The sequence below is a fragment of the Chaetura pelagica genome, unplaced genomic scaffold, assembly GCF_000747805.2.
Source record: "Chaetura pelagica isolate M959 unplaced genomic scaffold, ChaPel_1.0 scaffold139, whole genome shotgun sequence".
Lineage (NCBI taxonomy): Eukaryota > Metazoa > Chordata > Aves > Apodiformes > Apodidae > Chaetura > Chaetura pelagica.
The window spans coordinates 1970823-1988878 of NW_009970717.1; the positions used below are offsets into that span (position 1 = coordinate 1970823).

Here is an 18056-nt window from a genome sequence, read left to right on the forward strand (position 1 = left end):
AGGCCTTGGATACTCTCCTTTGGACTTAGAGGACCACTGGTGATAGAACAGAATGACTTGCAAATAACTAGGAAGTGACCACAAGTCAGTCGGTCATTTTAAATCACTTTGGAAAGGACAGAGCACAGGAGCAGTCTAGAGTGGATTTGATTCAGCTCATAGATGGCAGCTTTGTACAGAATTTTATGGCACAGCATTCTGTCTCATGAGGTTGCTGTAATTTCAGCACAAATTCTTCTGTGTGATGTGGTTTTTACTTTGTCTATAAATATAATAGCAAGAACTTGAGTTACATCATGACCAGATTTGAAATGGCTCATCTTTTTTCAGTTAGTTTCTTCTTATTGTCACGATTATTTATTTTCTTTTACATGGCAAAAAGCTACATTTTTTAGGGAGTGTCCTTTACTTCTTGAATTCTTGCTGTAGTTCATTATCTCTTGTTTCTGCTCTAACATTGTCCAAAACTATTGTATTTTTTCTTAACTTTCTGCTCTTAGTAGTAAGTACCAAATTTTGGGTTAAAAACCTCTACTGATGTTTGCATCTGTGATATTACCATTATATATCTGTATGACAGCGTTATTGATGTGTTATTGCTCTGTAAGCTCCAAACAATCTGGTACACAAATATAAAAGATACTGTTAGTTTTAGCTTTTTAAGAAACCAGCCTTATTGTATGAATGTGAATAAATTACTTTCATTAAAAAGTTTTTACCTGAGCAGGGAAAGTGGAAGTGCAGAAACTAATAAATTGGAGCCTTAAGATGGAATAAATTCTTTGGGTTTGAATTGTTTGATTCTTTTCAAAGACAAATTTGATATTCTTTGTAAAGAGCACAATAAAATAAAATGCCAGTGATAGTGACAGTTTCTAACACACTTATATATTTGGTTTCCTGGAATAATCTTGTCAAGGGCACCAGCAGTCTAATTTCAGCAGTATTTCATGTTCTGCAGTATCTCAGAGTTTTTTCAAGAAGCCTTCAAGTTAATTTGTAGCATGGAGATAGATTATGTCTGTCATGTTGTGGGTAAGCCTAGCTATCTTGCTTGTACTGTTCTCCTTTTGCAAGATGATTAAGCTGACAGAATGAAAAAGTCAGGTCAGCAGGGTTAATTAATAAGCACATCTGACCCCATAAAACATAGACCATTATGTGTCATTCACTCAATCTCTTAAGTATGGTATTAAGGAAATAAATACAAAACAAAATATGTGTCTGAAAAAACAATCTGGGTTGTAAGAAGTGAAAAGATGGAATATTAAGCAAGCACACCTTTGGTTGTTCTGATGCTTAGCTCCCTTACATTTAAAACTTCATTTTGTGTATGACTTTTGTTTTAACTTTGCATCTGTTTATTTTATTATACTATTAATTTAGTTGTGCTTTTCTATGTTAAACTTTTAAAACAGCAAGTATTTTTTATTATTTGAACACTGGAGTCTTCATGTACACAGCTCAATCCTTTTAATATTCAAAGCAGTTTAGGTTCTTTGATTCATACTGTGGGAAATTTTCTCCTCCTTTCAAATAACTTCTTTGACTCTTCTCTGTACCCTGTCCCAATTTTTCAACATACTTAAAAAAATGTGGATACCGGAACAGGAGGCAGCATTCCAGTGTCCCTTGCAAAGGTAAGATTACCAACTTACACCTATTGTGTCCAAATGTCCGAAGGAATGTATAAGTGCTTTTTCTCCCTTTTTTTGTCATGGCATCACATCTTGAGATGCTTACCTACTGTAATTACTAAACTCTTCTGAATTATTTCTTCTAGGATTTTGTCTCCATTCTGTAGGTCCTTCTTATAGGTGGCAAATATATTCTGATCATAGAATACATAACTTGATCTTGGGTTGAAATAATTTTATTTTTTTATTGTTCAAGAGCATAGCTGCCCTCTCATCAGTATTTAGTTTCAGTATTCTTGGTTACATGTGTTTACTCTAGAGAATTGATGAAAATGTTGAATACTGTTGGGTCTGGTATCTGTTGTCATATGTAGTAAGACTTCCTCTCTGGTGAGAAGTTTGTGCAGATGGGAACCACAGGTCTTGTTGACAATCCCAGAAGCACAGATAGAGCTGCCTAACTCCTGGAGAGGAGGATATTTGGAGAAATTGTGAAATGAAATTTATTTTCTAATATCTATTTCTTAACTTGATACCTGCAAAGCAAGATTTATATAATTAAAACTATTTAATAAAATTTCAATTTTGTTTGATGCAGTCAGTACCAGATAACACCCATCTCAGTAAGCCTGAACAGAGATAAAAAGTGATCTCTCTATGTGCTAGCAGGTGGAAAGATGGTAGGAGTTTGAGACCCACAATTTGCTTTTGTTTTCTTAATATTTGGTAAGACAGTGTAGGTCTTACTGAGCTCAGGAAATTTGAACATGTGGGTGGAAATAGCAGTGAGCAATGGAAGCCTCTCGGATTTCTTGTGAAAGTCCCCCTTTTAGATGAGAATCAGGCCACAAGTGATCCATCACAGTTTATCCCCAGGTACACTTAATTTTGATAATCAGCTGTTGCTGAGTCAGTACCCTCAAAATACATAGTTTTCCCTGTGAATAACCAGAAACTTTTGTTTTTTACAGTTACTTTCTAAAGCATTCTTCAATCATAGCTGGAAAAACAGATGTGTTGGGGGTGGCTGGATGACCATGGTCTCTTCAAAGTCTTTGTGCTATGTAGCTGGAACATGTAGTCGTGGCATTCATACACAGGGAATAAATTTAGATTCCTGTCTTCAGTTTTCTAAGCTTACCTTCTTCCAGCATTTCACAAGATGCACTTCAGGGAAAAGTAAAATAAAAATAAAATTACACTTGTAGTAAGTGGAGGAGCAGGAACAGGAAGTGGGCCTGGCTTGTATGTAAAAGAGTCAAGTAGAACAAGTTTGTTCTTGAATTCTAATTAAGGAGTAGGGATGGGATTTTTTTAAATGGTGGGTGTTGGCATGTTCGGTGTGTTTTTGTTGTGGTTATTTTTGTTTGTTTAACTTAGAACTGTAAGTTGCACAGCAGCTGGGTTTTCTTTCCATCCCTTTTGGCTCTGATAGTATCTACTTTTCACCAATTTCATGTTCATTCAGGGTATTCGTGCCATTTCCTGATTCCTCCACATCTTTCCTTGTTCCCTGACTTCACCTATTCTTTCAGTTATCTTGGTAGTCTTTTATTTCTTACCTCTCTGTAGTGTACGTATAGTCCCATGTATGTTTGTTTCAAACATGTTAAAAAATTGTAGAAGTTGTCCTAAGTGACATACTGAACAGCTATTCCTTAATTAATCTAGTGCTTTCTTATTGTACAGTCTCAACTCTTCAATTCTTTTTCCTTGCATCTGATCAGCTAGTCATGTCTTGATGTAATTATTTTTGTGCTAATAGCTGCCATTCAGAATTCTTACTTACATTCCAATGGTATGCTAATGACCCTGGTTTCTGCAAGGCATGGCAGCATAATAGTCTGAGTACTGAGTGACATATGCACCATATGCATAACTGAATTGCATGTGCCAGTCATTTTTCTGTGCTTGGAGCAAAGCAGGAGTTTTTGTGGAGTGCAGTTGCCTCTGGGTTGTTGCTGTGCATATGTTCTAATATGTCTGCTTGGAACATCAGTTTTATGCAATACATACATAAAAATCTGTGTATTCTCACAATACAGGCAGCTGTTGCTCATAGAAATAGCTGAGACTGTGGGATTCTAAAGTGAAGGCCTCACAGAATTTGTAGAAAAATCAATGACCATTACCTGGGCAGTGCATGGAACACTGTTGTGATGTGAAAGAGAACGAAGGGTTCCTGGGGCACTCAAGTACTGTTTTTAGGTTACTGCAGCGTCCACTGAGGTAGAACAGCTTTACTCCTTGTTTTTACTGACAGTACTTTTCTAATAAACCCAATAGAAATAGAGGTAACACATCCAGAATCTGCACTGTTGCTTTCCATCTACGTGCCATCTGACTTCACAGACTAATGCGCACAGATGCTATGTTGGCTGTGTAATAATCTTTGCCTTCTTTTGTGTAAGTGATGAACTGTATAGCAAGCAGGAAAGCAATGCTATAGTTCTTGTTCTAACCTTCTTCTGTTTCATCACTTCTAATAAAAGCAAGCAAAGAATCATTGTTTAGTAATGCTAATGAATTTATTTTTTAGGATCTGGTCAACACTGGACTCAGCACTTTCTTCTTTTTCATTGCCTCTGTAGTACTTGCTGCTTTAAACCATAAAACTGGAGCAGAAATTGCTGCTGTGGTAAGAATTTGAACTTCTTTCATATAAGAGTCTTATCATCTATTAAAACTAAGAACAATTTTTCCCTTGTGTTCACTGAATATTCCTGTTGCTTTTGCCATCACAATTTACTTGTAATTTTACAGTTGGCTATGAGCTGATTCTGATTTTAAAACTATTTGCATCCTTTGAGTTTTTTCTTAAGGCAAGAACAAACAAAAATGACTTTCAGAGAACACTTTTAACAGTTGAACTTGCTTTGCTGCTTTCCCTATAGATAGCTTAGATGGTACTGCTCTGTATTGCAAGCTTATGGAGAATATATTGCCAAAAATTCACAAGACAATGGAGCTGCTTTCACAAAATTTGCAGAATTCTTCCTTACTACAGCTCGTTCATTTTCTGCGGAGTGAACAGAACTTTACTTCAAGATTTTTAAAATCAACAGTAAGATAAAGCAAATTATTTTAGAGTTGGCAACATTTTTATTTTTTTTTTCCTTTCCCTAGCCTGGACATTGAAAATCATATAGCAATTCTGTAGAAGCATAGGGGGAGAAATGCAAATTAGTTCCTTTTCCAGGCTCATGGTCTGGACTGTTCATCTGTTCTCTTCTTATTCATTCATTATTATGTGTACCCCGAGGAATGAACTGTTGGATGAAGAGCTTTGTTCTTCTTTACAAGAAGTTCTTCCATTGAAGTTGCATTGCAGGCTTTAATTGTCATGTTTGTAGCAGAGAACTTTGTTTTCTGGAATCATTGATCTTAGTCACTTCTGCAGCTTCTCTAGTTCATTGAGGAAGAAAATTGTCTATTTTACAGGCCATGATGATTTGTCAGTGCAAATAAAGTAGAAACCTAAGCTTCTTAGGAATTTGTTTTGAAACTGCTGTTGTTCTTGTTATGAAAAATTGTCTTTGACAATTCTTTCTACTTCTTGTAGATATTTGGTTTCTTGGCAATGGCAGTGTATGCTGTGAACACATATTTAGCTATTAAAAAGTGGCGAATGAACAGCAGACAACAAAACAGTCGGCAGACCAGTGATTACATACGTGCTCGGACAGAGTCCAGAGAAGTAGATCATCGCCCTGAGATTCAGCGTCTGGATGCATGAAAGAAACATTCAAATGGGACTGTAAAGGGAAAAGAAGAAGTGTTTAACTCCCTCATGGAATAAAGGGTTTATTTCCTTATTTAAGGAAGAAAAGGAAGATCAGATGGTGTCAGAGAATGCCCAGCCCTGCACATGTGCAGAGATGCATTGAGTCAACAGCTGTTGTCATGAAGGCAGTAATGTTGGTAATTCAAAAGCAAGATCCATTTAAGATGTCCACATATATATTATATAAGCTATATAATATATGTGTATATATAATATATGTTTTGAAGTATGTTCTTGTTTTGGATTAACTGCACATTATTTTATTTCCCTCTCCCAAATGCAGACTTTCTGCCACTGTTTCTTTGTTGTAAACACTTAAGAACAGCACTATATTGGTTGGTTAATATAGGAAAGAAATCCACCAAAAATAAATTTAATATACATAAAAAGGAAGTGAGAGGCTAATAGCAATAACTTCAGCCATATGTCATGTCCAACAAACTCTGTGTCCCATCTTCATGTAGCCCTGGCAGTGTAGCTCAATTCTTACCTGCAGTATCTCCTGCAGTGTTGCTATTGGTACACTTATGGACAACCATGTCACTTTTTTCTTTGATGGATGTGGTGCTTAGTTACCCTGTGGGTTACTCTGAAGTTGCTCAGTTCGTGCATGGCCTTGGTCAGATGTGAACTGATGCAAAGTTAGCGTGTTTACTGAATGGTCACTGTAATGCATCAAGTGCAAGTTTGTGGTTTTCTGCTGATGTTGGGATACATTCTATTTTTCATTCAAAAATGGGAAAATAAATATACTTGGGAGGCGAGGGGGGACACAGTAGAGAAAGAAGGGGTTGTTATCCAATAGAGTTGCATTCCAGTTGTGGCTTTCTTTTTTTTTTTCCTTTCCTCTTTTCTCCAAGGTTCAACCTTTCTGAGAAGCCTAGGTTAAGCAAGAACTAGCCAAAAAACCATGATGTGCTTGTAAAGTGTTTCTAAGATTGCAATGTTGTGAAACATATTTTCCTTTTTGGGAGGTTGGTTATTTCTTCTAGAAACTGTTGGTAGTAGGTAAAACTGTTGGGTTTTAAAAAAAAATTTTTAATTGCCTGTTTTTGCAGATTTTTTTTCTGTAATATTTATTTGGAAAATGAGTTCAGATAATTGGAGGGATAATATGATTGTTTTGATTTGTCTAGAAATAGTTTTACCTAACTGCAATTTTCTTACTTTAATTGTACTTACAGCGAACAGAGGAACATTTGCTCAAAACCCAAATTTTGCAGTAATCATCTAGATCATAATGTTACTAGGAGGATGTCTGTCCTTGCTATTTTTCTGGTTGTGTGATTAGTGTTTTTATCTATGTAATTAATTATTTGGAACATGCATCCCTGCATGTTACATGCATAAAATTTGTGGGGGAGAAGATATCTAGTGCTGAATTTTTCTGATGTAAGCTGATCAAACCTTTGAAATTAGCAGAACTATACGTCACGCATGCCTGAATTTCTCTCACACTTGAACACTTTTTGCCTTGTGTTTCTGTGTAGCTGTACTTGAAGTGGATGAATGCAGGTGACTGGAGTCTTCAGAAGAAATGGCATTACGTTGCAGATAGGTCACTTTTATATATGAAAACCAGGTTATAACAAACAGAAGATCACTAGAAGTGCCTGGGCTTTTTTAATACTGGAGGAAACTGGGGCAGTGGCAGGTGTGAACCTAACACTGCAATGTTTGAATCAAGTAACAGGGAATTATTTTGATGTGTGAAAACCTGGTGACAAAACCAACGTCTTTTCATTTTCAATTTACTGATGTCTGCAGTGCATTTCACCGTAGTGGCTAAGCTGGAGATTAAAATTCAGAAAGAGTTCCTAACGAGGTTAAGGAAAACTTGTGTTTTCTTAATGAGCAATGGTTTATCAGTTATGCTTATTGTGCTTCATTGAAAGTTAATGACAAAGGGGACACTGGTTTTAAAAAAGATGAAACCATATAAGCCAGCCTCTAGTACTGGGTTTAGAATAGAACAGACATTTTATTGAGGTGGTATGTTGCCAGGATTACTGACAGTTCCATGTTCAAAGTGGTATGAAGTAAGGAAGGTTATTACTGCCAGTACAGTTGTTCTAGCTCTGCTGTTTTTCAGTGCTCTCCCTAGTATTGGCAAAGTTTGCAAGGAGAGTTTCTAGATTTTTGCAGTTATCAAAAGGACCTTTTTAAAAGTAGCACAAGCATACTTATATTGGAATTGTAAACTGGCATTGAAGTAGTTTAAATGAAGATTGATTAAAAAAAGGGAAAAAACTCACAAAAAACCCCCAAACAAAAAACCATCACCAAAATCCCCAAATCACCAACTCAAGTACAGAATATTATCCTCCAGAAGATCCATGCTTTTAAAATGGAACTCTTGTCTGAAATCAAGAAACAGAAGTTAGGTGATGTATATAGAAAGGGCTTTTCATTAGGGGTGTAATCTCTTTGCTGCTGAATGGCAGGGACTGAAATGGTGCACACATAAGAACACCCCCTTCCTCTCCTGTACTCCCTGTGTTGATGGATTTTTCAGAGGAGTGGGAGGTCTTGTGTGTCTCTAAGTTTATGAATTTGCTATCTTACACCTTGCCTAGAAAAAGGATACATTCACTGAGCTTTTTCTGTACTGAGGTAATGAACAGCTTTTGTTACCTTTTAGCTGGATTGATAAATGCAGAGTGATAATTACACTTCTAATACAGTGTAGTATTTTATCATGTGGTACATCTGAATCATACAATGACCTTGAACGCTTTTACATGTGACATAAGTTTTCTTGAGCTGAGAACAGTGTGTCAGGTTTTATTACTTAGGTCATTACTTGAGCTTAGCAGAACTTCCAGGGTAGAATTCTAAGAGAATATTAATTTTAAAAATACTGTCCAATACACTTTGTAAACCAAAAACGAATGTAATTTTGTAATTTCCTTATTCTGGAGACCAAAGACAATTTTAGTCTTGTACAATATATACTTAAAAAAAATATTTAAAAAATCTAAGTTAAGCATTTTTGGTTCTACAGAGACATTTTTTATTTGGATTACATAGAAGGGAAAAAAAGTAGTTGTGAGAGACAACTAAATTTGAAAAATTAGGCTCATATGATATATTCACGGTTGATTCTTCTTGCCCCTGACTTGATTTTACATGGTGTATTGAGGAGGTGGTAATATTTTAAGACTGTTAGACAAAGTGTAGTCATCTTCAAAAAAAAAACCCACAAAAAACCCCAAAAAACAACAACAGCTCTGAAGGAGGAAAATAGGGTTTAAGGTTTACATTTTTTTGAAACTTCCATAGAAAAGTGACATTAAATTGCTTCTCCTCACCAGATAGCATTGCTTGTAATTGCTGAGCATATAGGGATAATTTCTTATAGTGCCCAAGATTGCTGTTTAGCTCCATAAAGGGACTGAAAACCCTCTGTAAATAAAATGAAATTAAAGCTAAACAGTTGAACCTTGTAGGAAGAGGGTGCTTGAAACTGTAATGGTTCTGATTAGTTCTCTTTTGTCACGTTAAGCTCTCTGATATGCAATCTCCGTGTATTTCTGTGTGTAGAAATCGCAGAAAATTTTGTAGCCTGTGCACAGACATTAAACAAGGTATGATTGGTGCAACAGCATCATAATTGATCTATAGTGCTGCAAGTGTTTTTATCTTAATGCTACGTATGCTCAGCTCTCAGCTTTAGTTCAAATTTATATGTTCATGTAATGATGTGCAAACTGCCTACAGGGGGCGTTTCTAAAGCCCTAGAAGATCAGAAAAACTGATTTGATAGTTTAAGTACTTCTTAGTGAAGTTGATTACTTCTTACTCTTCACTTGCTCCTTTCATTTTGTACATTCATGCCTCATCTGTCTTATTATTTTCATATTTGGTTTTTGTTAAGCGTCCTTCATTGGTCTTTATAGTGTCTGCTTCAGTATAAGGAAGAGAAGAATACTGTGTCCAACGTCCTTTTGCTTAGTATGGTTCTCTCTTATGATGGTTTATGATGTTTGGGCTGGATGTGCTGGGGAATATTTCCCATAGGACTTTGCAAGCTAGCTGGTATGTGTTTCTGTGTGAGCTTTCTGGTAAGACCCACATGCTTCAAGGTTGGGAGGATTCATCTACCTCTGTCGTTTTTGAGAGACAAGGTACTGACTCTAGAGATTTGATGCCTGTATTTCAGTCTGTGCTATTCCTCATGGGTTTTGTATTCAGAAGCTGTGCTTTGGAAGCAGCTTCTTGTCCTTTGCTCGTAAGATGTCTCTTAAATATGAATTTAAATAAAATCTGTAATGTGGGGTGCTTTTTCATAGGCTTTGTCACATGTGTTTCACTGTGCATCTTGTTTCTTGTGATACAGTCTACAATCGTTTCATCTGTATTTCATTGATTCTAGAAAGAAGAGGGGAAAACTGGGGAAAGTTTACAATCTTCCCTAAGATAATTTTCTTCTCCTCCCCCCACATTATTTTGTACTATATGATTGCTCCTTCCTAACAGAGCAGACTTACTGATTGTTGAAATAGGCTGGAACACAGCAGAAGTATTTGCTACAGTCTGCATGTGGACTCATAAGAGTGAATTAACCACTAGTTTTCCATGAATTTTTAAGGTCCCTAAGCAAATTTGATATTTGTCACCTTTGTGCTATTTTGGAGATGTGCAGGTACAGCAAAAGCTTATCTGATATGCGGTTCTATTAATACAACCCTTTTTTCCCCCTCTTCCTTAATCCTTCTTCTGTATCTGTTATTTTCTTGTCTCATGACAACTTTGCAAACATTCCTACTTTTTTGTGAGGAAAAAAAACACCAGAACCCAAAATAATTAAGAATAATGTTTTCTTAAGGGCATAATTAAAAAACCCCAAACAATAGGAATTTGAATAGTGTAGAAAACAACGTACGTCCTTTTACTCAGATGAGATACTGAACAGCTTTGTATGTGAAAATCAGAGCCTAAAGAACAAGTTTTACTTTGAAAACTCTGAAGCCAAACCTTTTCAGCTAAATAAAAAGGCAGGTACAGTCTGATAATGAATTTGACATGTGTTAAAGGGTGAGAAGAGAGAGAAACCCAAACTTGATGTTAATAATCCAGTGCTATCAACATGATATATGAACACTAGTACTCCCCAACTGCCGAAGGAAGATTGCTTCTGATGGAGGAGAGTGAGACACCTTGAATCAGCAGTAAAACTAGGTGTAGAAGTGTTTCTTTAGTTCCTAACTCCAGGGCTGTATAATACGGTTGGAGAGACTGAACATTGACGTTGTTAATGGTGCATCTTAAAAGCTGAGATACGCTGACACATCTGTGTTGATTATCAACTTCTGCTCAGCTCAAGTGTAGTAGCTGGTTCACAAGGACCAGCAGGGCATAGATGCTTGTATCAGAAAGGCTCTGTGTGTTTAGAAGGTAGAACAGGTTAACAGTAATTTCTGCTCAGTCCCACTGGAGTGAGTAAAGCCATCATGTAGCATTTCTGAAAATTTGGTACTTCTTGTTACTTATAGCATAAAAATAATGGATTTTTTGGAGAGCTCACAAAGCTCAAAGACTCTCCAGATAGAGGTGTCATATTTATTAATTACCTAATAACCAAATAAGAATTGTAAAATGAAATAGGTACAAAAACCAGCAGAATGTTTAAAAATACTTTGTAGACATTAATGCCATATTCTTCTCTTTAGCAGAGAGAGTTGGTTAAAAATTAATTTATACAAATATTCAGGAAATCTCCGAATGCCACTTCAGAGTTTTCCTGGTGTATTGTTTTCCCTGAGAGCTACTTGGCCACCTGGACAGATCTATTTGACAGTGTCAGAGCAATGCTGTCCAACCTGAAAGGTTCTTTTTTTGGTTTTTTTTGGTCTTATTTTTGCATTGTCATTTAAAATTTGTCTCTGACTTAAACCATTTGTGTTCTAAAAATAATCTTTAAAAGAAAATCTGCTTACATTGTGATTTATGATAGCCTTTAATTTAGAGTATACAACACAATCTATTTTTTTTTTTTTTTTTTTTTGGGATATGCAGCTTTCAAAAGTGTTCTTGTATATGCCCAGAAATGAAAGTTGTATAATTATCATGAAAATGTGATTAGATGAAGTTACCTATCCAGAATCCCAGTGCAACTTCTTCAGATGTGCTGGGTGGACAAGTAAGTGAAATTGCCTTTTAGTCTCTATGGGTTAATAAATATTTTTTTATAATTAGCCACAGATATTCCTTTTTTAAATTATACTTGGCAGACAGAAGATATTTAATGTTATATACAATATACATAGTTACCTTGATTGACATATTTATAACATAGAGCTTTGTGTTTACAATGAAGGTTTTATCTTGTATCCCATGGACTTCATGGGTAAAAATTTTAAAAAGCCAGTTAGCGTATATGGAAGGATATGGAAACTATCTTCATGAATTCAGAATGAGAACATAGGAGCATTTCAAAAAGCAATAGCCACATCTTTGATTAACAGAGTATCTGGGTTTTTTCTTCTTTTTTTATTGGGGCTGGTCCCTACAGCTATTTTAATAACATCTGGATGTGAATAACAAATTGAAACATGACCATCTTCCTATTCTGACTGTCATGGACTATTGTCTAGAATATGGAAAAATTCAGGGTATTGTATTTGTTTTGCTTTGGACAAATGTCTCAACAGGCATATTTAATTAAAACTGTAATGTGTTTGAAAGAAAATACCCTCTTCAACTAGGCTGATTTATCAGTTTTCATAATCTTTTAATCCCAAAAGTCTGTTGTCTAAGTATTTTCAATAATGTTGCACTTACCCTGGTGTCTGCAGGTTAAAGTGGTTCTGGCTAGTGCCCTTTTGTTACAACTGCTACCTTAATTTTTCTACTGTTCGTACTTCAATCTTTAACGTTTACTGGTTTCTACTTGTTGGATTTTCTGGAGGGAGAGTGTATCTTAGCACTACAGTTCATCCAGCTTTAACTCGCACATCACAGTTCTGGAGTAAAAAATATTTTTAATTTTATTTTGTGGCCAATTTATTGCATTTTTAAATGATTTCTATACTTAAGAAAACATTTATGACGTAATATAACAAATGACTTAGCTAATCATATCTGTCTAGATTTACTCTTCTGTGTTAGTGTCATTTTGAAACTATTTGTATATGTTGAAGTTTAAGGGTTCAGGAACCCACAATAAAATAGTAAAGTATGTATTTATTTCTCATTATAATGCTCAATTTTGATTTTAAAGTTGACACATTGTATATCTTTTCACAGAATTGTAAACAAACACCGAAAAACTGCTTCACCTAGTGTGCCTTTCATGTGTGGTATAAACACTTGTCATTCACAAAAATAGAGATGTAAATTTATTAAACTAGTAAACACTATTTTTGTATTGTTAGTCACTAATGCATCTCTGGCTTCCTTGTGCTTTTGTTTCCACTAATACCAGTTTTATGGCTACTGTAGTCATTGCCTTCCCTTTGTGCACTAAATAGTAAATCTGGTATCATGGGGAATCAAGGTTGTCTCACTTCTGCTCTGCTCTGCCTTCAGCTGCTACCTGAAAGATGGAGATAAAGCAGATTGCTGATGGAAACTAGAAAGTACTCAATTTTTTTTTCCTTGACTTGTGTGAAGAGATGCTTAGTGTGGGGTATCTTTATCCTCAGTGCTGGATCTGGGTCCTCTAGGAAAACATAGCAGGCATAACCTAAACATTCTGATTCTTGCTGATAGTTCCATGTATAGTGTCTGAGCAACATCCAGGCCTGACTTGATCCTTTGGGGATATAGATTCTGTACTGACAGACTGGTGATTGTGAACAGCTCAGAAGTATTAGTTAAAATAGTGGATTAGAATTCCATCTTGAGCTGAGCAGAAGGGATACAATTTTGCTTTTGTCATATGAGCACAAATCTGCTGTGTAATATTGTTGGTGGTTTGCTTTTGAAGTAAGAAAAACTGTAATGTTTTGCCAAGGAAAATCTTGCAAGAATACTCTAATGTGTGAGAGCAGAACCTGACTGTTGTCCCTACTCAGGCAAATTTCCCCATTGACTTGGGGGACTGCAGATCAGTTACCCATTTATCACCAAATCCTGATCAAGAATTTGTAGAATATCACAAGTTAGCAAGTGTTCATACAGAGAAAATTTACAGCCTTGAAGCAATTTCACACTACTTTGGTAAGGGTGCTTGAAAGTTCTCAAACTGCATACAAGGCCAGCTGATGAAATGGGTGCTTTCCCTGGCGGTACCTACCAGCCGTGTTCACTGTCTTCTCAGTATCAACAGCTGTAATTTATGTAAGTGTAGCATCTTCCAACTCTGTATGTGAAAGTTGTGCTGTTAATACTTGACCAGTTTCAAAGCAAGTCAACTACAAGAAAATGTAACCTCCAACTTGTTTTTACACCAGTAATGATTTTTCAATATGCCGTGTGCTTATTTTCTGTTGGTTTTTATGCTAAACAAAAAACAAAAGCTGAAGAATTGTGATGTCTTGCAATACAGAAAGCAGTCTTCTTTTTAAAATCCATACTGTTACAACATAATTTAAATTGTGTATTTATCAGTTTTAAATCTAATTTTGCTTTTCTCATCTTTTGTATTTGGGCACAATGCTTTTTGTAATTTTTTTGTTTGTTTGTTTTTTACTTTAGTTGTATTTCTGTCTTCTTTTTTCCGATATTTGAAGATTTGAGCTCTGGATTTTCATGGTACTCTTCTGATCCTGTCTTCATAGTGGTAAAAGTCTGTATTTTTGTATGTAGGGAAAATGGTAGTTTTCTAACACTTACCTTGATCAATATAGTATGGAATCATTTGTGAAAGACTTTCTGTTTAATAAATGGATATATTAAAGGACTAAAACATTGTCTTCATCTGTAAAGGCAACATTACAGACTAGTTACACCATGTGTTGTGGTTGATTAGTTGATGATAATCCACTAAGTGCAGTTGCACAATGTAGTTCCTCTGCAGGACAATGGCACAAGGGTTAAATATTGAACAAACCAACCCTTCCTGTTTCTGTTACTATGTCTCTGACAAGACCAACTTATAGAGGCACCAGTTAATGAAAAACCACGTATAAGCAGTCCTTGATGAGAAGTTATATGTAGCAGACTGCAGATGGAACTGCTTTATTGCTAAAGTGGTTGTGGTGGGATTGCTCTTGTGGAGGTTTCTCCATCTGGTACGCTGTAATGGGCTGAAATGCTATATCTTGTGGTTTGCAGCATCACGTTCTGGCCTGGAAAGGAATTTTGGAGCTGAAATGCCAGAGTGAATGGGTAATGCTCGTGGGCCGGAGGTCGCAAGTCCTACCTTGGTGGAATTGGTATTTTTGGTATCCAGGTGCTTTGAGTGTGAGGGGAAAGCACTGAGGTAATAAGGGTAAGAACTGAGGAAATGCATGGATGGTTGAATTGTTGTGGAAAGCTTTGGCAATATGGATAATGTGCGTAAAACACTGCTTAGGGATAATGTGTGTAGGGAGGGGGACAAAGGTGGTGGTATGATTGAACTTCTACAGGAGGATTCACTGAGGAGAGTCACGTGCTTGTGCAACTTTTCTGCTAGAAGAGGGGCTAGTTCATTTTGCCTGTGTGGGGCTGCCAGCAACCGTAAACTCATCTGTTGTCGTGTTGAATTCATTGGACCTTCTTAGAAATGAGGCCTTCATGAAATAGGTGCTTTTTAAGAACATAAAGAATTACAGTGCTGGGCTTAATGCCATATTGCTGCTAGTGCTGTTATCTGTGATGTTCCTTGGTCAAGAGAAGCTTTGTCAGCTGCTGAGTTAAAAAAAACCTAAAAGCGAACATATTTTGTCTAACTTCTAAATGCTGAATCTTCTTTAGTCTCCTGGGAAGACTATAACTGATTTCTTATTTAATGGATCAGGCTAACAAAATGTGATGGACAGCATCACAGATACATAAAATACAAGCACAGGTATTACTTGGCCAAAATTAATATTGGAATAACTTGTTTTCATTTTCAAGGAAACAATGAAAAATCTATTTTTAAAAATTATATAATTTTTAAAAATACACTGACATCTGGGTATCATTGTTACACCTTCTGATTGAGAAGTTTTACAAAATGTTTACAGTACTGGGAATTCTACTAAAGGAGGAATCTTGTGTTGTAGAGACTTTTTTTTTTATACAGTCCTGTTTACTTAGAAGGGAGCCAAGAGGTCGTGTCTATCCTTACTTTTAAACCAATAATCCATGCAAAAAGGTGTCTCAAGTGTCTTGTAACAGGATTCATATTCTCAGTGCTTACCTAAATTTCTCCTGCTTTGTTGGTGCATTCTCTTTTCCTCTCCATGGTCAGAAAAGGATTATAGTATGGCTCAGTGGAGCTTCTTTACGCAAATGTAAAAAAATAAGGTGATAGCTACCTTGTACTTGCTCTTTGGTGGCAGTTTGTATCCTGGTCTTTGGAATGAAGCCACTTCATTTTACTATTTTTATTCTCTTAAAAGGTTGGTTACAAGCTGCCTGCCATGAGCTTTGGCTCAGCCTAGTAGCAATATGTATGTTTTTCTCATTTATTTATAGATTGTAGATGTACAGGGTGTCAGAAACGTGCACTGTTTGTATGTGGTTACAAGTACATGCTCACATAATGATACGGCTTTTTGGTCGCTTAGTAGGGGAAGACGCAGCTATAAAATTCTGGCTTAGAAATTTGCACAATGAACATTTACCAGAAGCATAATGAATGAAAAACATCTGCTTGCTATGTAGGGCATCAGATTGTCTTTTGCTTTCCAATACACTGGGCTGGTGGAAGGATTCTACTTAAATACTACACAGGCTGAGATATACACCACTTTGCACTTAGTCTCTTGGAAATTACTGTGTCAGTTGGAAATTCAAGACTTACAGAACTTTGAACGGTATCAGGGGAAAAGTAAAATAAAGTGGAATAATGGACAAAGTGCTAAAAGGACAGTTGAGCCTCTTCACTCAGAGAATTTAAAACAGCTGCTTAGAGAGGTCTTTTGAATTCCTTAACATCACTTGTCCAAAATCACCACAGAAGACTGAACAAATCTTCCACAGAACAGTGTAAAAGCTTTTTGATAGAAGGAGGGATAGAGACCTTCAGTGTGAGAGCTATATGAAGTCATTCAGCTGTGATGCCAGCTAATTGTTTTTTCTTCCTGTTAGTGGTTTTGATTCACAGTGTTGTTATTATAAGACTTCTTGTATTGCCTCTATATAGCTTTGTTCCACACTTGGTATTGGAAACTCTCATCGCTCCCTAGGTTTGTCTAAGTGCTGTTCGACAAGTACAGGAATTAAAAATGGGAACAGTGGCACACTCTGGTTGTAATGAAGATATGTATTAGCCTGGGTGGGGTTTGGAAACAGCTCCTGTTTGGAACAAAAATGTATTGTGATTGAAAAGAGATCTTTGATTATGACCGTGCTAGTACACCAAAACAAGAACTTCATTAAGGCCTCCATGAATTGCCATTGCGGGTTGAATTGCCATTATGCTTGTGTTGAATTGCAGAGAAACTAATGCTTCCACTATTTTCATCCTGTCAGTTGAAGCAAAACAAGCAAATGAACAAAAAAGCCCAAAAACAAAGCAGACTTTTTGTTTGCCCTACACCAGACTCTGAGCTTAGTGCAATATTGCTGCCATGAGATGAGCAAAAGACTATCAGCCCCTCTGCAATCAGAATTGACTTTATTTTTAATTGAAATATCTTTTCAGAACTTATATTAATAAAATACAAAAGTGTATTTTATTTCAATCATGGGAAGAGATCTTTTTAAATAAAGGCTGGAATCTTACACCAAGTTCTTGACCCTGGGAGCAAACTGTTTAGAAATAAATTAAATCATCAAATACTTGAATGCTAATAATGAAATTGTCTGGACAGGCAATTCATTGCATGCCTGCCAGAGTAGTCCTGAAGCAACTAATGAGCAATGTTGTTTGTCTCTTCTGTTTGTTTAGGAGTATCCCAGTATGAAAAAATCACTAGAAAACCTTAGCAGATTATATCTGTGAAATGTAAACCTAAGGTGGACTGTGGTTCACAATGTTATTAGATGCTAAGTAAGAGCACTGGATCTCTGATGTCTGCCAACTATGCTAAAACTAATTCTTGGTTTAATTCTTTCGTGCTTATGCACTGAAAATGAAGTTTCTCCTTGCAAGACAAAAGCATTCAGAGATTGGTCTCCAGCACTGGCTCTGTGCTGTCACCCCCTCCCCAGCACACCCCGTGCTTCTGATGGGGATTCTTGAAATGCTCTTTCTGGCCAGAGGTGACGCAGTAAAACCAGGTCTTAAAATAAGTAAAGACACCAAACACTTCCATTAAAAAAGGTTTAATCCAGCATGGTTTCTAAATACTAACCATGTACTAGTTTCCAGCTGTGACATGCAGTACATTTTTAATTAAAAAAAAAAAAAAAGTAGAAATACAAAACAATTGAATATAAAAATAAGCCCAGGTCCCCTGATATCACAGTTCATGCCAGTAAAATATGACAACAGAAAAGGAAGAAATATGGAATTTCATACCAGAAAAGGTCCAAAGAGCTCTGTTTCATAAAAGCAAAGATTATTTGTCACATTTGGAAGCAACCATGTGTTTTGCTTTTATTCAGTTTCTGGA

General features: G+C 36.2%; 1 protein-coding gene across 1 annotated transcript in view; it reads left to right on the forward strand.

Annotated features, from left to right (window-relative positions):
• CMTM4 (CKLF-like MARVEL transmembrane domain containing 4) overlaps positions 1 to 5746 on the forward strand; it is a 29358-nt gene extending 23612 nt beyond the window's left edge. Inside the window, exons 3-4 of the mRNA XM_010006238.1 lie at positions 4177 to 4275; positions 5200 to 5746. Coding sequence (XP_010004540.1) covers positions 4177 to 4275; positions 5200 to 5373 — 273 coding nt within the window. The 3' untranslated portion in view covers positions 5374 to 5746. The remainder of the gene's footprint in view (positions 1 to 4176; positions 4276 to 5199) is intronic.
• Positions 5747 to 18056: the final 12310 nt, after the last annotated feature.